Consider the following 24,018-nt stretch of genomic DNA (forward strand, 5'->3'; position numbering starts at 1 on the left):
ACCGAAACTGTTTGTCAGAAGGAGATTGAGACTTGGGATCTGATGATGTGGGAGTGTTACTTGAACTCTGTGAACTGTTGTCATTTGATTTTCTACTGTCCTTTGAAAAATTCTTGGACGAAAAGGAGGAGTTAAATTTACCTGCATTGTTTCTGTATGAAAAGGACTGGGATGGTTTGCTGAGAAATGAAGATTTGTGGGTCAATGAATAATCATCGGCCAAACGTGCAGCAACCTCTAATGTATCTGCCTTTTGTTCATTGATAAACGTCTTGATGTCACTCCGGATGCACCTTTTAAATTCCTCAATCAAAACAAGTTGTCGTAATTTGTCATAATTCTGACTGACCTTTTCAGAAGAGCACCAACGATCAAACAGTTGTTCTTTTGTTCGAGCAAATTCAACATAAGTTTGATCCTTCACCTTCTCACAATCCCTAAATTTCTGACGGTAAGCTTCAGGCACCAACTCATAGCCCTTGAGAATTAATTCCTTCACAGAATCATAATCTGAAGCCTGCTCTACTGACAACTGAATGTAAATTTCTCTGGCTTTACCCACCAAAGCACTCTGCAAAAGCATAGACCAGGACTCCTTAGGCCAATTCAGACTCTGAGCAATTTTCTCAAAATGAAGGAAATATTTATCAACATCCTTTTCTTGGAAAGGGGGAACTAACCTGAAATGCTTAGTGATGTCAAACTTGTCTGAAGGGAAGAATTTTCCTGACTGTCCAAGCTCTAAACGTTTTATTTCTACCTGTAATCGCTGTTCTTCTAATCGCAATTTTTTTCTCTCTGTCTTTCTTCCATTTCTAATCTTTCCTGCCTTTCTTTTTCTTTCTGTCTTTCTTCCATTTCTAACTGCATTCGTATTTTTTCTTTTTCTAATGCCTGTCTCTCTTTTTCCATTTGTAATTCTTTTTCTTTCTGTCTTTCTTCCATTTGTAATTCTAGTTTCTTAATCTCCAAATTTGTCCGCAATTCTAATTCTAATTTTCTGAGTTCAGAGGAAGACTCAGGCTCATAATCTTTTAAGGCAGACTCCTCAAAATGGCCAGAATTAACTAAATGTTTTGCAATCTTGAACTGTATTTCTCGCTTGCGCATAGATCTTTTGACATCTACTTTAAGGAAATTTGCCAGTGCTATGAGGTTGTCTTTTCTGAGGGAATTAAATGTGTCCTGATCAAGGTCATCCATAAATTCGTCTGGCTTGAATTCCGCCATGATTGAATTTCGCTGAGTTCACAGTATACAGTAGTTTTGAAAAGGCTGTCAAAATGTTGTCAAACGGCTCAAATATTCGCTCCCGGACGAGCCCCCAATTTGTTACGTGCAGAGAAAACGAACAAAAGGGTGAACTCAGCAGTTTCCGTTTAACAAAATTTATTACGAAAACAAAACTAATTGCTAAGTTAGGGACAGAGTACAAGCTTTAAAAGTGTACAGACTACTTATCTCAGCTGGGACGGCAAAGCTCCAGTCTCAGAGTTGTAACAGTCAGTCGGATGAATGAACAGTCCTTTGGCTTGCAGGCTTGAAGCTGCACAAAGACCACAGTATAAATCCAGCGTTGACAGTGAAGGTCTTGAAAAGTCTTGAGAATGACTACTGCTGGAGTTTAGTAACACACAAGAGACACGATCCCAAAAGTCTGACTGGAAGCTGTGCACGTCCCTTTTATAAAGGCATATAAGAACAATCTAGAACTTTTATTGACATGCTAATTACTGTTCTAAAATTATCTCCCTTACACAACTAATCAACTTTCCAGAACATTCCAAACATGACTAATTGAATTCAAGGTTGTGAGGTCATCAAGGGCAGTGACCTTGAGAATGTTCTAGACTAATTGAACTCAGGTCATGATGAGTGTGGGTAAATGACCTACATAACAATACGGCCGAAACATGGAACCTGTAGCTAAAGTTAAATATACAGATATTTTGCAACGATGTCATGTTGACTTGTCTGTAAGGGATTGCGGTATTTTCATCGATAAAGAGCGGCCATATTTAGGGGAAACACCAGACTACCTTGTCAACTGCAAATGTTGTGGTAACGGTTGCTTGGAAATAAAATGTCCGATCAGTATTTCACATACTACTCCAAAACCCGGACATCCAAGTTACTTAGTCGATGATAATGTTAAATTAGGTTTAAAACAGAATCATGCATACTATGCACAAATTCAGGGGCAGATGGCCATCACATGTCGTAAATGGTGTGATTTTTTTGTTTACACATCACATGTCTATCACATTGAGAGAATTATGTTTGATTGTACATACTGGGACAAAATTGTTACAGCTTAAGATTTTTTTCAATAATTTTCTTGCAAAAAAGCTTGTAAATAGTCAATCCAAAAAAATTCAATCAGCCAGATGTAGAAATTAGCAATTCAATTCAATCACCGGACACAAAGCAGGCCTTCGCATTTATGGACAACGCCATTGAAATACAAGTACCTAAAACCATAAAAACAGAGAGAAAGAAAAGCAAAGTTGATAAAAGGAAATTAGATGAAATAAAGAAAGTCATTTGTCCTTCTTGCATTGAGGTTTGTTTAGAACCCAATGACATCCAGAGTTTGAACAGCGGAGCATTCAATGCGACGGTTGTGACAGATGGTATCATTTTAAATGTGTCAAAATATTTTCAGCATCAGTAATAGAAAATATTTGCGAAATCTGGTTATGTAAGTCATGTACTGAGTGAATAAGTGGTTTCAATTGTGGTGTAAAGTAACATTGTACATTTTTTAGTATTTAATATGAGCATTTCATTTGGAAATAGAAAATGTATTTTTGAATTGATACCGTGTTTTCTCTGCGTGTTCATTGAAAGGGGCACATGGAATAGTGTATTTTATACACAGACTCGGTGGGAAAATTTTACACATACAGACTCGTTCTGAAGAGAGCTACAGCTGAAAAGTTTTATACAATAAAGGAAAATGTGATTGAAATATTAGTGCATGTTGCTTTCTGATACTAAATTCTCATAGAGAAAACAGAAAAGTATCAGGAACTTGCCATGCTTTTCATATGAAGGGTATCCAAAAAAATATGTTTGACATTTCAAAGAAATGCGCCCAAGGGCGCGCCGAAGAATTTTAAACATACAGATCTCTCAAATATATATATATATCTTATTATTATTAAAGTAACGCGCCCAGAGGGCGCGCTGAAAAATGGAACTTAATGCTGAAATTTGTGGTTGGCACAATGCATTTTATGCAAGTATGAGCCCTTGTAGAACTTGAATAACACACTCACCCTCCCCCCCCCCCCATATTGGGCATTTCAAAAACATGGTGCCCCCATCACCAAAGTCAAAAACAGGGTGACCCCCATGAATCCACCCCCCCTGGCTGAAGCAACTGACCAGTCCCTTAGCTACATGCTCGCGTGTACCTCCATGCTCCTTGTGTTCAATACCCCGAGGAAAGTCCAAGACCAAGAATTGCTGTCTTTTTACTCAAATTTATCTTCATCCATCATTGTGCATGGGTTTATTGCACCAAGATTTCAGTATTAAATTTTTGTCTTTATTCTCGTAACTGTGTAGACCACGAAAGTTCGTTGCACAGCTGACGGACTGCAGTGGTCTCAGTGAACGATCGTTGTATGGTTGACGCCGTTGTATGGTTGACAAGTAGCCCTGCATACAGGTCTGTGTGTTCCTGGCGTTATACGGCCTCCACCACAGCCGTACAACGCCGGGAACACACAGACATGTACACAGGGCTAGTCTACGAGCAGCCCAGATCAATGGTGATCTCACATGATAGCAATACCACGATCATTGTTGTAGCTAGCTTACTAGATCAAAATAAACCGGAGAGTTCAAATGTACTTGAATAGCACAAGCGCCAGCACTATGCGTGTATTAGCTTTCGTCTTGCCAGGGTCTAGCCACGTACAATACCGGGCAGAGTTCAATCATGCTTTCTAAGCACAAGCATCACTAGGTATTACACTTAATCAAAATCGAGTCTGTATGTTAAAGTTTCCCATCGAGTCTGTGTATAAAACTTCCCAGCTAGCTGTATGTAAAATTTTCCCATCGAGTCTGTGTATAAAACTTCCCAGCGTGCTATGACTTCAGAACGAGTTTGTATGTAAAATTTTCCCATCCAGTCTTTTTATAAAACTTTTCGGCTATAGCTCTCTTCAACGACTCAGTATGTGTAAAATTTTCCCACCGAGTCTGTGTATAAAACTTCCTAGCGTGCTGTGTCTTCAGAACGGGTTTGTATGTAAAACTGTCCAACCGAGTCTGTGTATAAAACTTCTCAGCTATAAGCTGTGCCCTCAGAACGAGACTGTATGTAAAATTTTGCTGTGTGTAGTTGTATCATCAAAGCGAGGCCGATATATATATAAACGTTTCGCAGCTGTTCTGAGCTGAGTAAGTTTCTTACATAAAGAACCTCGTTTGGATACAGCGATACTTCATCAGAACGAGGCTGTATATATAAGATTTTGCAGCACTGTCAGATACTGTAAACGTCAGCAGCTGCCTCGAAAACGAGGCTTTAATAATGTAAAATCTTTGAGCTCTATCAAAGTCCGATGTATGTATGTATGTATGTATGTATGTATGTATGTATGTATGTATGTATGTATGTATGTATGTATGTATTTGTGTACGTGTGTATATGTGTATGTATGTATGTATTCTACATGTATGAATGAATACGCTATATGCGCAAACATATGTGTTGGGCAATGTATCTGTATATTTGTGTATACACACGCACATATATATTTGTGTATATATATATATATATATATATAATTCCTCTCTATATATACGTTTTCCATCTTTTCTGTCTCTAAAAAAAGCTTGATTGTGTAAATTAATTTTTTTACATTTGGCGCCTGGTGTGCCGTTTCTCCAAGAATCATAGCGTCCATTGGATTACTAAAAAGTCAAAACATGCTATTCAAACATACATACATACATACATACATACATACATACATACATACATACATACATGCATGCATGCATGCATGCATGGCAGGCAGGCAGGCAGGCAGGCAGGCATCATGCATACATACATACATACATACATACATACATACATACGTACATACACACACACAAGTATATATATATATATATATATATATATATATATATATATATATATATATATATATATATATATATATATATATATATATATATAATTTACATACATAATCATACGCGTACGCATAGAGTGTATTCATTCAGACATGTACAATACATACATACGTTCATACATACATCATACGTATACACGTACACACATAATTTCGCACAAACATGCATAACACACACACTACACATACATACATACATACACACAAACATACATACATACATACATACATACATACATACATACATACATACATACATACATACATACATACATATATACATACATACATACATACATACATACATACATACATACAGACAGACAGACAGACAGACAGACGTACATACATGCATACATACTGACATACAGACATACAGACGTACATACATGCATACATACAGACATACATACATGCATACATAGACTATAGAGCCTGGACAGGGGTCGAGCCTCGACGCGAAAAAATTTATATACATAGAACCTCGTTCTGACTTACTGATACAGCTGGACCTCGTTCTGACTTAGGGATGGACCATTAGACCTTAGGAGGGGGGTGGTCACAATGAAACTGTGAAATTTTTTTTTTACTATTGTAAATTTCTGAAATTTTGTTTTTTTCCAATTGAGATTAGCTGTGCAATTTTTTTTTTCAGAGTAAATTTTCAGATTTATAATTTTTTTTTTAGTTCGTCGCTGTCTGAAGATAAAGAGGGCAAAGATGTGGTGCCAAGCACCATAAGCGGCCACGCAAGCGGTCACAGGGGGGGAGGTCAGGAGAGGGGTGTCCCCCTGGTGCTGTTGGAGCTTTTGAAAAATAGAGATTAAAATGGTGTTACTTGGTGGCACTTGGGAGTATTTTTGCAGGGGGTGGTCAGGAGAGGGTGTCCCCTCCTGCCCTTGGAGCTTTTGAAAAATAGACATAAAAATGGTGTTATTTGGTGGCACTTTGGGAGCATTTTTTCGGATTACACATCTTCCTCTGAAACATGGTCTTCTTGCTCCTCAGTAGCTTCCTATAGTTTTGAAAATTGACTATTTTGGTTTCCTGGCTTCCCTTTCTACTGCGTGGTGAAATGCCTATATTCATACATCATGCATATTTCATGATTTACAATTGATTTTGAAAAGCTGAGAAGCTAAAATATGCTAAATAATATAGTTAAATTTGCATAATTGTGTTTTTAGAGCAATTGTTTCCCTTTTTGATCAAAACATCTATTTCTCTGTAGCAGCATGTCCAAATTGATTGGATGTGTATAGATGTGTTGAAATTTAAATATTTGTCTTTTTAGGGCAATTTATGCCATTCATGGTCAAAAATCTGTATTCTCTGAAAGGGCTTGTCCAATTTGTTTGAAATTTGCTACACAAAAACGATTATTCATGCAGATTTATTAAGTATTTGCTATCGAGAAACTTTCAAAGTTCAACCCTTTTGTGTGTTTCTGTGTTGGGATTTGTTGGATAGATGGCATTCTACTTAGTGTATTGTTGAATGTTAAAACATGTGTTCCTGTTGTTTTGAGGCTGTTTTTTGAGAAAAAAGAGTTGAAAATGCCTTTTTAAAAGCAAAATAATACATAATACTTGATATGTTGTTTTATCATAATTGACGTGTTTTCTACTTGTTCACCACATTCTTGCATTCATCATTGCAATAAAATGCTGTGAAAAAAATGAAACTGATGTAGCCTGCATCTGTTATTTTGATCTTAAAAGGCAAATACAACTTTCTGTCTTGACAACCATACCATAGTTTCAATGTTTTACCTAGTGTACCTGCTTGGTTTGTACGCAGGAAACAAGTAGAAAACAGGCTCTATAATTTCATAATTTTCAAGTGATCAGAATACAAAAGTCCTGAAAAGATAAGATAATCACAACTTCCAGTATAAGGGATACAGTCACCCTAAATGTTTAATTAAAATTAAAAATGTGCCTGGAGGATGTACTAAAAAATACAGAAAGTTGCTTTCTGTCGGTAAAATCTAAAAAAAATTCAAAAGTTTGAAGACTTTTGCAGATTTTTTTTTACACCTTTGTCTTCTTATTTATTTTTTTTATTTGCAAACTAGTTTGAAGATTTTTTTTCCGAACTTTCTGCTCTGAAAATTTATATATATATATATATATATATATATATATATATATATATATATATATATTATATTATATATATATATATATATATATATATATATATATATATATATATATATATATATATAAACTGTTCTTGCTGACTGATACAGCCGCAAAACGATACTGTGTGTTCCCGGCGTTGAAGGTGCTGGACAGGAGGCGGTAGGCCTCTCGCGTCGCGCTGGGAAAACAGAGTATCGTACGCATGGAGCTTAGAAGGTACCATGGCAGGGCTAATAATAATGATTCAGGCTTGGTGCAATTATTGTAGCCCAAATGCTGTGCGCGTGCGCTGGCTTTTCTGACCTGTTTTCTTTGCAGTGCTGGCCTGTAGCGGCTGCTGCTTCACAGCAACACATTAGGAAAAGACCGTGCACAGCCCGGCCGGCCGTGAGCTGCCTTTTTTTGCGGCTAGACCCTGGCAAGACTAAAGCTGATACACACATAGTGCTAGCTCTGCATGGCAGGGCTGTGTGTTACCGGCATTATACGGCCTCCCACCACAAGAGCCACCATGGGAGGCCGTATAACGCCGGTAACACACATCCCTGCCATGCAGAGCTAGCATAGTGCTAGCGCTTATGCTATTCAAGTGCATTTGAACTTTCCGGTTTGTTTTGTGCTAGCGACAACAATGACCGTGGTATGACTATCACGAGAGATCACCACTGATCTGGCCTGTTCGTAGAAGAAATGACATGCGCTAGGCGTATGGCGTGTAATCCATGCCAAAATTAACACCTTACATTTTGAGCCAACCTACATGCAACTCTCACGAAGGTACATGCAACTCTCACGAAACTGCATGCGATTCACAAAGCTACACGCAACTCTCGCGAACGTGCATGCAACTCACGAGGCTACATGCAACTCACGAAGCTACATGCAACTCACGAACTTGCATTTTGAGCCAACCTACATGCAACTCTCACGAAGCTGCATGCGACTCACCAAGCTACATGCAACTCTCACGAAGCTGCATGCGACTCACCAAGCTACATGCAACTCTCACGAACGTGCATGCAACTCACCAAGCTACATGCAACTCTAACGAACGTGCATGCAACTCACGAACTTGCATGCAACTCACGAAGCTACATGCAACTCGCGAACCTGCATGCAACTCGCTCGAACCTCATGCAACTCTCTTGAAATGCATTCGCTTTGCGCTGCGACTTATTTGAATCGGACTCCCTAGATTACCTTTGAAGCTCAACTCATTTTGCTTGAAGCTCGTTTTTGAGCTGAACGCATTCGTGTCGGGGGAAAGTCCGTGTGAAGGGGGGACTTGGTTGGGGTAAACCAATTTTAAATAGGGTCTGCTGCATGCTGCCTTCGATTTAAATAAAGGCACTTCTGGGTTGAGAAAACCATACGTGAATTGGAGTACACTATGTCGGTTAACGTGTGTGAATGAGGTTCTATCGTATTTTATTTGACTCTCATTTTACTTCAAGTAGACTGTGCCACAATGTGGTTTACAATAAACCAACCCATCATTAAAGTGACTAACTTTGCTCCGACAACGCGGAAGCTTATGAGACGTCACAACGCGTCATACCAACGTCATATGACGTATTCAGATGTGTTCTGCCAGTGAGCCAGGGGATCTGAAAAAAAATGACCCGACATATAGTATATGCAGTGCAACAAGCAACTTGAGTTGCCCGTTGCATTGCCTCGTTTGTACGATGTCATCGTGTCACTCGATTACCATGGACGAAAACAACAATTGTCCTGCGCAGCGTAAAATCTCCGTGCTGTGTGAATTTATCTCTGCGCTCATGGAAATTCTCCGCGCTGTGTAAAATCTCGGTGCTCTTAAAAAATCTCCGCTGTGTAAAATAAATCGTGGCGGTGTGTAAAAATCTCGGCGCTGTTGAAAACTCTCCGCGCTGTGTAAAATAATTCGCGGCAGTGTGTAAAAATCTCGGCGCTGTTGAAAACTCTCCGCACTGTGTAAAAATCTCCGCGCTGTTTGAAAATCTTGGTGCCTTTTAAAATTTCTCTCTACTGTTTAAAATTTCTCCGCAGGCTGTTTCAAATCTCCCTGCTGGAGACAATTCTCCGCATCGTTTCAAATTTCTCTCTACTGTTTGTTCTCTGCGCTATTCACTTCCGTGACTATTCAATAAGGAAAATGAGGGCAACTTCACACAGCGTATGCGTACAGCTGGCGATGTTTTACGGGTCGAGTATTAGCCTGCTAAATACGTAGTCCTTACAATCGCCTTGTCAGACGTAGACAAAACAAATTGAAATCATAAAAGTCGACAGGAAGTGGCCCAAGGATATATCCTTTACAATCGAATTAATGTAAGAGAAACAATTTACAAAAACACTGAACATTTGCAATGTGCAGATTGCCTTAAGGATGGTTACCTATGTACACTATGATGAGTGATTCCTGGAGATTCACATCTAGTGATTGATCATCGGATGTTGCCATCTTTTCGTCTAATTTCATTTTTCTTTTCGTCAAAAAATCGAATTGATCCAACTTTTGTTCAGTTGGAAAAATAAAAATATTCTTACTGGTTAACTTCGGACTACATTTGTCTACACAAATAACATATGCAAAGTAAAGCAGTTAAAATAATACTGATATTGACAGAAGTGCAAACATATTTGCTAACCATGAATAGCCAGAGACCGACTCAAGTTCTTTATAGATAACGCGAGTTAAAACTGTAAAACAGGACATAATTAAACCCTCCTACAATCATATTTTCAGTCTTTAAGCCTAATATGTACATACTATAATATGTACATATTATTTTTTGTGTGTATATAATATTTTAGATCATGTAGGCAGAAAAGTTCCAGAAACTATTAAACACTGATGTAGACGTTTAAAACCCTATTGCTATTGCATTATTTCAGATTGGTTTGCCTTTCGTAAGAAGGAAAATAAATTTGTGCTCTTCGTTTGTGGAATTCTCTACCGTCACAGCTTCATGCACTTCTATCGCTGGTTGAATTCTTTCGCTGGCCGATTTTTGCGTAGGCCAGCGGTGCGAAAATAATGCTCTGGTCGCGAGAATGCGGTAAACCGGCTGTTTTAATATAGTGCAATGGTGTCCCTCGTGTTTTTCAGGCTCGTGTTCAGAGCAATGTGCGAACAAATCAAGACTGATATCGCAGTTTGACAAACACGCAGGACGCAGGTCGCTGTTGTGAAGTCGCAGGTTAGGCCTACACCTTGGTCTAAATGCCGAAGTCGCAGGTCGCATGTTTCAAACTCGCGGGACGCAGGTCGCAGTTTTGAAGTCGCAGGTCGCATGTCGCATGACGTGACCGGTCTTCCATAATATACTATATGTCGGGTCATTTTTTTCAGATCCCTGGCTCACTGGCAGAACACATCTGAATACGTCATATGACGTTGGTATGACGCGTTGTGACGTCTCATAAGCTTCCGCGTTGTCGGAGCAAAGTTAGTCACTTTAATGATGGGTTGGTTATTGTAAACCACATTGTGGCACAGTCTACTTGAAGTAAAATGAGAGTCAAATAAAATACGATAGAACCTCATTCACACACGTTAACCGACATAGTGTACTCCAATTCACGTATGGTTTTCTCAACCAGAAGTGCCTTTAATTAAATCGAAGGCAGCATGCAGCAGACCCTATTTAAAATTGGTTTACCCCAACCAAGTCCCCCCTTCACACGGACTTTCCCCGACACGAATGCGTTCAGCTCAAAAACGAGCTTCAAGCAAAAATGAGTTGAGCTTCAAAGGTAATCTAGGGAGTCCGATTCAAATAAGTCGCAGCGCAAAGCGAATGCATTTCAAGAGAGTTGCATGAGGTTCGAGCGAGTTGCATGCAGGTTCGCGAGTTGCATGTAGCTTCGTGAGTTGCATGCAAGTTCGTGAGTTGCATGCACGTTCGTTAGAGTTGCATGTAGCTTGGTGAGTTGCATGCACGTTCGTGAGAGTTGCATGTAGCTTGGTGAGTCGCATGCAGCTTCGTGAGAGTTGCATGTAGCTTGGTGAGTCGCATGCAGCTTCGTGAGAGTTGCATGTAGGTTGGCTCAAAATGCAAGTTCGTGAGTTGCATGTAGCTTCGTGAGTTGCATGTAGCCTCGTGAGTTGCATGCACGTTCGCGAGAGTTGCGTGTAGCTTTGTGAATCGCATGCAGTTTCGTGAGAGTTGCATTGTACCTTCGTGAGAGTTGCATGTAGGTTGGCTCAAAATGTAAGGTGTTAATTTTGGCATGGATTACACGCCATACTAGGCGTCGACCACACAGTGCTCGTTCACTGCAGGTCACTGCAGTCGGCTGTGCAACTTACTTTCGCGGTCTACAGAGTTAAGAGAATAAAGACAAAAATTTAATTTGGAAATTTTGGTGCAATAAACCCAAGCACTATGATGGATGAAGGCAATTTTTAGACAGCAATTCTTGGTCTTGGGCTTTCCTCGGGGCATTCGACGCAAGGAGAATGGCGGTACACAGAGCATGGTGCTTGGTTGTGTTTACAAGAATTAGAAATGATCAGACATTCCAATTCACCAGTCAATCAGCGACACTCAGCCGATAGAGTATATGAGATTCATTGAACATGGCATGGAGGTAGAAAGAGATCTCTTGCGACCTCCATGCCGTCTTCAATGAATCTCATATACTCTGTCGGTTGAGCGTCGCTGATTTACTTGTGTTTTGAGTATCTGATCATTTCGTAAACACAACCGTTGTATTAGGGGCCGGTCAGTGTTTTGGCCGGGGGGGGGGGCCTGTGGATTATTTTTTGCCGACGTCAAAAAGTGGCTGAACCCCCATTCCAACTTTCAAAAACAGGGTGAGCCCACATTCCAACTTTCGAAAACAGGGTGACCCCCTGTGTGAAACAAAGGTTAACAAAAGGTGGAATATAAATTGAATAATTCAGTATGTATATATATATATATATATATATATATATATATATATATATATATATAATATATATATATATATATATATATATATATATTATAATATATATATATATATATATATATATATATATATATATATATATATATATATTTGGGGGTATATTTTCAACAATCAGTCATTCTGTGTTTTAATGAAATTGGTGTCATATCAGTTTTAAGATAGGAACTTAAAAGTGTCAATTCTAAAGTTTGAGTACAGTATTTTGAATGAGCTGTATGTATTCCAACTCCCTTTATGCATAAGCAGATGTCCAGAAACTATTGTGTAAGGAAAATGTGATTGAAATATTAGTGCATGTTGCTTTCTAATACTAAATTCTTATAGAGAAAACAGAAAGTATCAGGAAATTGTCATGCTTTTCATATGAAGGGCATGCTAAAAAATATGTTTGATATTTTAAACAAAATGCGCCCAAGGGCGCGCCAAAGAATTTTAAAAATACAGATATCTCAAATATATATATATGTCAAATATTTAAAATTTTGCACTAGGACAGGGGTCTAAAATGTGTCTTATTATTATTATTAAAGTAACGCGCCCGAAGGGCGCGCCGAAAAATGCAACTCAATGCTGAAATTTGTGGCTGGCACAATGCATTTTATGCAAGTATGAGCCCTTGTTGAACTTGAAAAACACACTGACCCCCCTATTGGGCATTTCAAAAACATGGTGACCCCCATCACCAAAGTCAAAAACAGGGTGACCCCCATGAATCCACCGCCCCCTCCCTGGCTGAAGCAACTGACCAGTCCCTTAGCTACATGCTCGCGTGTACCTCCATGCTCCTTGTGTCAAATGCCCCGAGGAAAGTCCAAGACCAAGAATTGCTGTCTTTTTACTCAAATTTATCTTCATCCATCATTGTGCATGGGTTTATTGCACCAAGATTTCAGTATTAAATTTTTTGTCTTTATTCTCGTAACTGTGAAGACCGCTAAAGTTCGTTGCACAGTTGACGAACTGCAGCGGTCTCAGTGAGCGATCGTTATATGGTTGACGAGTAGCCCTGCGTACATGTCTGTGTGTTCCCGGCCGTGTAACGCCGGGAACACACAGACATGTACACAGGGCTAGGCTGCGAGCAGCCCAGATCAGTGGTGATCTCACCTGATAGCAGTACCACGATCATTGTTGTGGCTACCTTACTAGATCAAAATAAACCGGAAAGTTCAAATGCACTTGAATAGCACAAGCACCAGCACTATTGGCTTTCGTCTTGCCAGGGTCTAGCCGCGTACAATACCGGGCAGAGTTCAATCACGCTTTCTGAGCACAAGCATCACCAGGTATTACACTTAATCCAAGACGAGTCTGTATGTCAAAGTTTCCCACGGAGTCTGTGTATAAAACTTCCCAGCTAGCTGTATGTAAAATTTTCCCACCGAGTCTGTGTATAAAACGTCCCAGCTAGCTGCATGTAAAATTTTCCAACCGAGTCTGTATATAAAGCTTCCCAGCGTGCTGTGTCTTCTGAAGGAGTTTGTATAATATTATGTAAAATTTGTTCCAACGAGTCTGTGTATAAAACTTCCCAGCGTGCTGTGTCTTCAGAACGAGTTTATATGTAAAATTTTCCCACTGAGTCTGTGTATAAAACTTCTCAGCTATAGCTCTCTTCAGAACGAGTCTGTATGTAAAATTTACCCACCGAGTCTGTGTATAAAACTTCCCAGTTATAGCTGTGCCCTCAGAACGAGACTGTATGTAAGATTTTGCTGTGTGTAGTTGTATCATCAGAACGAGGCCCGATATATATAAACTTTTTGCAATTGTATCGCTATATCAGAACGAGGTTCAATATGTAAGAAACTTACTCAGCTCAGCTTCATCAGAACGAGGCTGAATACAGTATATAACATTTTGCAGCGCTGTCAGATACTGTAAACGTCAGCAGCTGCCTCGAAAACGAGGCTCAATGTAAAATCTTCGAGCTGTATCAAAGTCCGATGTATGTATGTATGTATGTATGTATGTATGTATGTATGTATGTATGTATGTATGTATGTATGTATGTATGTATGTATGTATGTATGCGCGTACTTATTATGTATGTGTGTATGTATGTATTCTACATGTATGAATGAATACGCTATATGCGTGCGCGTATTTTTTTCTATATGTATGTATGTATGTATGTATGTATATGAATGCATACGCAAACATATGTGTAGGGGCAATGTATCTGTATGTGTGTATACACACGCGCGCGCGCACACACACACACACACACACATATATATATATATATATATATATATATATATATATATATATATATATATATATATATATATATATATATTATTCCTCTCTGTCTATACATTTTCCACCTTTTCTATCTCTAAAAAAAGCTTGATTGTGTAAATTAATTTTTTTACATTTGGCGCCTCGTAGTGACACTTGCATTACATTTTGTATCATTGGTGATCGCATGTACAATTCAGTCATACTTTTACAAGAAAATTGAAATGTAAGCAAAAAGGTCAGACCAGTCGTGTTTAGCTTTTAGAACTGCAAGTTTTTAGTTTACAGTTAAAGGTATGGAAATCGATCCCAGGGCCTAGGAGTGGCACATGTAAAACAGTGTGTATCTTTGCGTCAGAGGCGGAATAAACTATGAGTGTATCTATTTATCCAGGAAATCTTAATCCCGATTGCTATGTTTGTACGCATATAGGGCCAGCCAACGTTAGGGACACAAAAAACAACACGGGGAACAAACAGGCAGTGGCTTTGAACAAAATCAATGTACCCGGTACGGTACTTCACCGATATTCGTAGCTTGACGCACTTTGAACATACTAGTAGCTCGTAACAAGGGACAGAGGAAAGCCCATGGAACTACGTGTACAACTATAACAGCCACTCATGTAGTTGGTGCACAGTGGAGATTTTTTGGCTCAACAACTTTGACGGATGATGGACTGACCTTTCCCACTGCAAGCCAATTATTATCTTACTCGATTCAGCACAAAATTTTCGTATGGACTGTTGACGCGGTGTTTACAGTTGTTACGTGGTAGCAAATCCTAGTCGAATCGACGACTGCTGCGTAAACAGTCACTGAATAAACTGTGCACGCATTTACGAGCACTGGATATTTTTACCGTTTTTAATCGAAAACCGTCCGTATACGCGTATGACGGTGACAAAAACAACACCAGGAATCTGGCATACATTGTTACTGAATTACTTTGACCAAAAATTCACCTAAATTCCGAATGATGATCATACAGAACTCTGCAGGTTTCCGGACTAAACGACCCCAAACCGACCGGATCTCAGTCAACTGTACCGGGCTCGACGTCTACTCTGTCAGCGTCAACTCAAACTTTCATTCCAGACAACTTTACCCAACAAACTGGCAATATACTAAATTTACGTTGAAAAAAATTCAAACTGTGTATCGTATTGAAAAAAATCTTACCGGGGCCACGGAGCAAATTAAAAAGCCAACAAACCCCAACAGAAACATTGGAATGATCATTAGTGTGCAAGGTCGCTGTATTATATGTCAGGGTAACTAAAAAAAATCTAGCTTTTTCAGGACGGTGCAAAAGGCGGGGCAGAATTAGACAAGATTACGACCAATGTGTTACCGCCGATGGTACATAACGTACTGTTGATAGCAGGTAGTTCGGTGTCCAGTGATAAACACGATTCCTAATATACCACGGCTGTTGATTTGAACTGCCTCCGATCGAAAATTGTCAATACAAAGACATGATGTCAATAATTTTGCGAGATTATAAGTACCCGCTGTCATCTCGCCAAATAGCTGCGATCAAGATCATTATGATAGAAGCAATCGACCGCCGAACACCTGCTTGCTGTTCTTATACACAACGTGTAAAAATGGGTTATTCCTGCTGAGAAATACGACAGCAAATATTGCAATGTGAATTTCTTACTATCTTCCTCACAATGATTTTTCATCTGTGTCTATTTTACCATGGTTACTGGACCATTTCTGACGATTTTACTGACAAAGAATCCGTTCACACTTATCGTGGAACACATTGCAAACACGTTCAAAAAATTTTCATCACATGAAAGATTACCGTAATCCCCGTTCCAAAGATGTAGGAAATGTATAATTGGTTGTTTATCATGAACAATCCCGAACTGCAGCCTCTAAATACAAAATGATTTTTCTTCTGAACAACAACTGTTCCCGACAACTTTACAATCGCACTCCGGTCATCACATGACGGTTGTAACCGTACTTGTGCTGCCGCCAATGGAGAATCAAAAAATCAAAAGTCAAAATGTATAGAAAAAAATATCAATATCCAAGCAATGTAAAACAGAGTAATTTTGATAGGGTCAGTTTATTGTATATTATAAAAAATCTCCAGGCCACTCGGAACATCGTAAGATTATGATCTCACTCGTTCGAATTAATACTACACTCACTCGGATAGGTAAAACTGGGAACTCAGATCGTTAGATACTGCTTCCGCCAAGCGAATCCGCTTTGCTAAAGATGGTAAAATGACCATAATTATTATTGCTAGTCTCTGTAAATTTTGCCGACTATTCGTTAGTAGTTGTCAAATTTATTGAGTTTGTCCGAAAACTATTTCAGTGAATGGCGTAAGGTTCAAGACATGTGAGTGCGAACGCAATATCGATATCGGGAAAGCAAAATCAGTCACAGACAATCGAGGAAGAACATAAGAGTCTATTACATGTAATCTGCGAATTAAATGAATCCTAGGTTACTATTAAGTAAAAAGGGTAATGTTGTGCCCTGGTTGGGAAAGAAAAATCGATCAAAAAAACGTCAGATAATATTAGAGCAATTTAGTAAAAACAACCTCAGAAAAACGTGTAGACTGAGAAGAACGACATCACGGCGATCTTCAGACCTTTCATCATGTTTCAGTCTGAACGGTCAACATTTGATGCTATAATCTATTTCAAGTGTCTCTTTTTGGTCAAATCAGACAGAGATGAGTCAATCGCGGTTTAGTTTCATCGCCCCGACCCGACAGGAAATAATGCAGCTCATGGGCACCTGCATAATCGTGGCATGAACCATAGACCCTAAAAACGTTTTTAGGGTCTATGCATGAACGTATCCAATGGGCGTCCACTGCCTCGGCCATTGACCATGCATCGCCAGCAAACAACGGTTTTAGACGTCACGAGAGCATTCTTTTCGCACTCTGTGAGCGGTTGAGTGATTTGGGTAGGCAATTGGATTTGGATCGGACTCGAGTTGATTTCGGCCGAAAACAGTATGAAAAGTAGTTGTTCGTGCTCCGTCCAAATTAGATCCGCATGTTGCCGGTTTTGTCCGTGGCAATCAGCAGAGCCGTGGTGGGAGGCCGTATAACGCCGGGAACACACGGCATCGTATGTAGGGCTAGGTCACTATATACTTCCAAAAGAGATCTATCATAAAATATCGTACTGCAGGTCAACATACACATCACCCATTCATAGCCTACAGGTACACAGATCAACAAACAAACAGGGAGAGGCAATGTGCTTGAAACCATGAAGCAGTCCGTTTGTGTCTGAACTCATCTGAGACTCGTGTTCAGTAACCGTTGGTCAAGTATTTTGCTCAGTGGTAAGAATCGTTTATTCATTGTTGACATCGTAATCGATCCGATGTACACATCAAATGTTTGATCGTTTGCACCTTTTCGCGTCCCCTCGTGATTGGCAGCTGTTTGAATGCTTTCATCTATTGTTCTGTGGACGCTTTGAACACAACATCGAAGCAGTTTTGGCATCAAAAATCAACTTAAAATGGAAAAAATGAGAGAATTTCACCAATAAGGTGATGCAACAAGTATTCACAAAACGTAATATGTTGGAACAGTGCTTTAATTTACACCATGGTTGTTGAAAGCTCCAGATTTTCGGGAGCATTCGTTGACGTTGTTACCGTACGCCACTCATATTGGATTATGAATGCCCAGGGAGATAGGGGGTATTTATAGGCTCCCCCTGCCTTTAAGTGGATTGTACGGAAACACAGTACCTTCTTTGACAGAAATAATAATTGTATTTTTCATATTCACAGTAGTTTAGACCATTATGTTTACAGACACAAAATTGCGAAAATTTCAAGTAAATTCAGAGCCCAAAATCCTGCAAAATTAGGCTCGTTTGACATCGCTGGTACTTCAATATCGCAGCGCTGCATGCTGCTGTTTAAACACTAATGCAAAAAAGTAGTAAAATGTGTTACATGAACACTCCAATTTGTGAGAACGCGTGCATGTACAGTGTGTAGGATGAGTGAACACTGAGTACAGTTTTCTGTGGGTTTCAGAGGGAGGAAGTAGAATCTTAATGTTATTAAATGGATGATTTATTTTTGGAGGATGTGGCCGCCTTGAAATGGACCGTTTGGTTTTTGATCATTTGATGATCGGATCTATATCGCTTCAGTATCATGTCATTGTCTCGTGGGTGACATCAATTTCCTAGTTAGGGAGTCAAGAAGTTCCTGCGTCCGCGAACGCAGTCTCCTTAGCCTCCGTGGCCGGAAACGGGATTGGAATACTTCGGCCATGCAGGTCATCAGCCAGCGTCGCTAGCAGTAAAGATTTTCCAGCATTGTCTTGAGTACCTTGATTTCTTGAACGCGCTCGTGTGGGTGTCGTACGTGGCCTCGACGCCACCATTGTGTTTGGTATTCTGATCGTGTACACATGTTTATGGAATTTTTTACAGAGTGTTGGGCTTTTTATGTTTGAACCTGGTCTTTCATATTATTTAATTAATAGAAAAGAATGAAATATGAAGAGTTTGAGACCAAATAACTGATGTATTCTGGCTAAGTCTTCAAGGTCTGAATAGTCTGCTGCGTTCTCGCTGTCACTGAGCGACATTTTGTTTGACTCATATGACGTCACTAGACGCCCTCAGATGGCAAATTTGAGAAATCGATAACAAAACTGATTCTGGGCCAGTCTTGCTGATCGACTCTTTGGCGAAACGAAAAGGTGCTTTTTAGGCGTATTCTTTGCACTATTTTGTCTCTAATCTTCTTTTACATACTTAATACGTTGAACAGGGTAACTTTTTGGCTATTTTTTTCCTTTTCATTTCACCTTTAAGGTGGACATACACGTTACCAACTGCTTTTTTCAAAGATAAGTTTTCATCAAAGATGATAAAAAACCCCTTCTTAAAGCAGAGAATCTAAAGTTTAGCTGGTGGCAATGGTTTACTCGAAGAATGAAGATCAATGTTGAGTAGAAAACCTCAATTTTTCTATTTGTGACAAAAATTGATGTGGAACTGCATGTTGCCAACACAGTTTTTACAAAGCAATATTTCTCATCAAAGATGATGAGGAAACTCCCTCATATCATATATATTTTCAAAACGTAGAGAGTCCAAAGTTTAGTATGGTAGCAGTAGTTTACTCGAAGGATGAAGTGATTGTATATTTAGGGTAAAAAATCTCACTTTTGATATTTAATGATAAAAATAAATTTAAGTCAAATACTTGGCGCTATTTTCTGAAATGTAATATTACACTTTGAAGAAGAGTACATGTAGAAAAAAAGACTATTTATTTTGAATTATCTATCCTCATTCTGAAATGGCAAGGGTTGAAAGACTGACACTCAAAAAGTGATTAAAAATCATGATTAGCACAATTAAAATGCCTCTTATTCAAAAGGTAAGAACTTTATTGCAAAAAATTCATTTTGTAAAGTATGTAATGTGAAAATTTAAGAAAATTGACCCAGGCAGATTTAGTTAAATTCGTTTGACATTTTAAAATTGGAAGGCAAAACAAGCTAGGAAATCTGATGATTTACATAAATTTGCATAAATTTGCATAAATTTAACCGTTTTTGTCGCTCAATGTTTGACTGCTTTACAAGTAGAAGGTGAACGCTACCATATTTTCATCTTTTGTTAACAAATTATTAATCAAAATTGAATAAATAATTGCAAAACAGTGATTTTTGAGCAAAATACGCTGTGTTGGGTGCAGCGCCCCTTAAATTAAGTCAAAAACCGCCATGTGTTATTGCTTTATTGCAACTTTTCTTCAACTGAAAATATGTGGCTCATGAATATCGCTACCATGTTCGAAAAGTCTAAGTGTACCTCATTCAATATCGATATATTTACAGGTTGTAAAAGAAACAAATGGGGTGATAAATGTGAGCTTGACTGTGCCTGTGGACATGCTGTCGAATGCGATCGACACTTTGGGTGTATATGCAGTCTTGGGTGGACTGGTTTATACTGTGAAAAAGGTCAGTAATGTTTTCAAGTCTGCATCGAGAGATAATAATTTCGACTTACAAAGCTCTAATCGCGAGATACTGCGGCTGAACAAATGTAAGCTTAAAAACCTTTAAACGTGAAATGACTATTTTCGTTCGCAGCTTGTCCAGATGGAATGTTCGGGAGTAATTGTTCCGAAGAGTGTTTATGTCATACTGAATACACGATATCTTGTGACTCTGAAAAAGGATGGTGCAAATGTAAAGAAGGGGTTTGTGGGGGCCTGTGTGAAGAGAAGTGTTCTTGTCAATCTTGGGAAAAATCGACATGCAATGGTACAAGCGGTTGCCATTGTGAAGAAGGTAATAATTTCCATTATTCGTTGTGTTCCTGCGTCGTTCATATGTAATTTTTAGCCATAAGTACAAGCAAACAACTATCATGACACTTCTAAATTTATGAATAAATTATTAATAAATTACAGAGCAATTTATACTCACAATTACACCAAGATGTAACACTCTCGAGCAAATGGTAAAATTAATGATATATAAATCAAAATAATTATTGCAAAGGAAAATGTATTACAGTATCTCTGAACTCCATACACAAAACTTGCTGTATAAGCGTACAATACTGTCCAACTCTTCACAGAATTCTCAAAATGAATAATCGAAACTGACAACAGGCATTTAGTATGAGTCAACATATAAAGACAACGTAAACCTTTTCCAAGCAGATAATTAAACGATGCTATGCAGTCATTAACAAACAACAGCACTCGTATATAGAGACATCCAACTTCTGGTACTCGATGGCTTTTATGTTCACATACACGGCAAGCTTCCTTCATACTGACAGCAAATTGACTTCTCTATATTAGCAACTAACATTACAAGATAGGGTACATGAATTTATATTCTCAAGTAATAGTGTGAACAACAAGCGAAGCTCTATTCTCGCTACACTCGACACAGATGTTTCTCAACTTTGGTAATTTGCATAATGCAAATTGCTGAGTTGCTTTCTTCTTTATGTTCGCAACTGCTCAAAACAACAAGGAAAGACACTGGACAAAATACTTGATATAAGTTTAGTATATTTACGTATATTGACGTATATTGAACACAATATCAATTGCATACGAAACGTATATATGAAACATTTCAATATTTTGATGTGCGTAGCGTATATCTATGCAGATCAAGAGTAAACGTAATGCAGCTTTTTGCACATCAAGTGTACGCTTATGCAGATTATTAGTAAACGTACGTATATAGTTAACGTATTACATGTACTGAATCAGTATATGTGTATGTATTGTTGTATATCAAACATTTTACCAAGTGAAAGTCACTCTCACAATGTCCGTGATTATACAGTTTAGCGTTCAAAATGACCATATGTTACAAACTGCAACTGTCTAATATCATTTCAGTTTTAGTCACGCCAAGGGCTTACTGACTACGCATGCGCAGATTCATAATAAAGTACGCAAGTAACCGGAAGTATTCATGGGCGCCGCCATGTTTTTGAGTGCTAGTAAATAAACAAATACGAAACGTGTAAAGCATTATTCTATAAAATGCTATTAATAATCTCTTTTATCGGCCAGTATGTATTATCCACCTTGTCACTTATACAAAATATCGTTACTATCACTCCTAAAATTTAGAAACAGAAAACTGTCGGGCATATCAAAGAGGGCATACGCAAAGAATGCTGGGATTAAATTTTAGAAAAGTGCCCCACCCCCTGTGTTAATAACTAGATGCAAATTGCCAGTTTTGAGACGGAACGCTAGCTTTTTGCAAGTGGAAGTTTGGCAGTGCAGTTACTGTTGCAACTATAATGCTTATCAAACACGTTTTGTTTCTCGTCAAGACTGTTATATTCCAAAGTCAGTTTTAAATACTGGTCAACGGAGTTTTCATTACCGTGCCACACAACTCTGGAATTCTCTGCCAAACGACTTAAGACATGCGCCTAATATTATACAGTTTAAGGTGAAGCTAAGAGAGTTTATCAAACTGAATTTTCCATTGTGAACGACTTTATTATCTTATATGTACTTCTGCCATTATTAAGATTGTTGTATTTATTGAGCCCCGATGAAAATTACTTATTTAGTAACTCGGCCGCTCATTAAAAGTGTAAATAAATAAATAAATAAATAAATAAATAAATAAATAAATAAATAAATAAATAAATAAATAAATAAATAAATAAATAAATAAATGATGGCACGATACGTCCCTTGTGAAACAATAGGTTGTTATCATGGTAAAAATTGCCATTTTTTGTCCAACATTTTACACATTACAGAAAATCTATACCTGCAGGGTTTGACATCGTGTACGTGAACTGTTTTCATCAGAGGGTAAATGGGCATGGTTGTCGTACAAACATATATAGCAAGTAACAATTTATTCTATTTTATCTTGAATCAATACAAATAACATTTCTAGCTTTAACCCCTTGCGCGACACCAAGGGGTGAGCCCTATATAATATTATTATTTACCAGACTGAATGACAATTCTTCATGAGTTGCAACACAGCATGTACAGGCATCAATGGCACTATATGGACAGAGTAATCGAAGACTTCCTATGGACCGTAAATTACCAAACACTGACAAACTTCTTCCAAACTGAAGCATGAGTTACATATCGTCATGGCACTACATCAATTTCGGCCGGATGGCTTGGCTTAGGAACTTAATGTCTAACATTCTAACACACTCAGAGCAAACTCTTTGTGGTGCCACCGCATCCGCTATATCGTTACTACACACACTAAATGAATACAGACACTTAGTATCAAAGTACACCTCGTGGCGCTGTAAATGCTATAGAATTTACATAACAAAGGATGCATCACGTAATGATTTACATAACCATGTCATGTTCGCTGTACTGTACTAAACTGGACATAATTAATATAAAATTCTGACATAAATCTTAACATTAATATATGAACTTTAAATGAACTTTAGAAGTATAACAAATGTGGTATTATTCATTTGGGTTTTTCCACAAGTATCACCTGGTCAAGACAGTGACGAGGCATGGCACAAAAAAAGGATAATAATGGCTATCATCTTACTCTCCGCCCTTGCAATATTTGGTGCTGCTGTAGTTTTCTTACGCAGTAAACACAAGGACAAAATGTATCAGCGTCTTGAAGACGAAGAGAGAGAAATATGCAATGTTTTCAAGGTAAGTATTTAATGGAGTATTATTGTATATATGTTATGCAATTTGCAATAATGAGGTAATATCAAACTGTAACATAAATAAGACAAACCTGAATAAGGTTTCATCAGACGATTTCTTAGGAGTAATGTAAAGTCTTTGTTACCATGGCATGATGTTACGTGACAGAAAACGAACAAAAGGTGAACTCAGCAGTTTCCGTGTAAAACGAAATTTATTATGAAATGAAACTAATTGCTAAGTCAGGGATAGAATACAAACTGTAAAAGTGTATATATAGACTAATTATCTCAGCTGGGACGGCAAAACTCCAGTCTCTGAGTTGTAACAGTCAGTC

At 38.4% G+C, this 24,018-nt stretch overlaps 1 protein-coding gene across 1 annotated transcript in view; it reads left to right on the forward strand.

The window, feature by feature from the left end:
• LOC139128427 (insulin-like growth factor 1 receptor) overlaps positions 1 to 24,018 on the forward strand; it is a 49,672-nt gene that overhangs the window by 15,480 nt on the left and 10,174 nt on the right. Inside the window, exons 5-7 of the mRNA XM_070694196.1 lie at positions 20,368 to 20,493; positions 20,626 to 20,826; positions 23,506 to 23,684. Of these exons, the coding sequence (XP_070550297.1) occupies positions 20,368 to 20,493; positions 20,626 to 20,826; positions 23,506 to 23,684 (506 nt within the window). The remainder of the gene's footprint in view (positions 1 to 20,367; positions 20,494 to 20,625; positions 20,827 to 23,505; positions 23,685 to 24,018) is intronic.

Source organism: Ptychodera flava, unplaced genomic scaffold, assembly GCF_041260155.1.
Source record: "Ptychodera flava strain L36383 unplaced genomic scaffold, AS_Pfla_20210202 Scaffold_53__1_contigs__length_892398_pilon, whole genome shotgun sequence".
NCBI lineage: Eukaryota > Metazoa > Hemichordata > Enteropneusta > Ptychoderidae > Ptychodera > Ptychodera flava.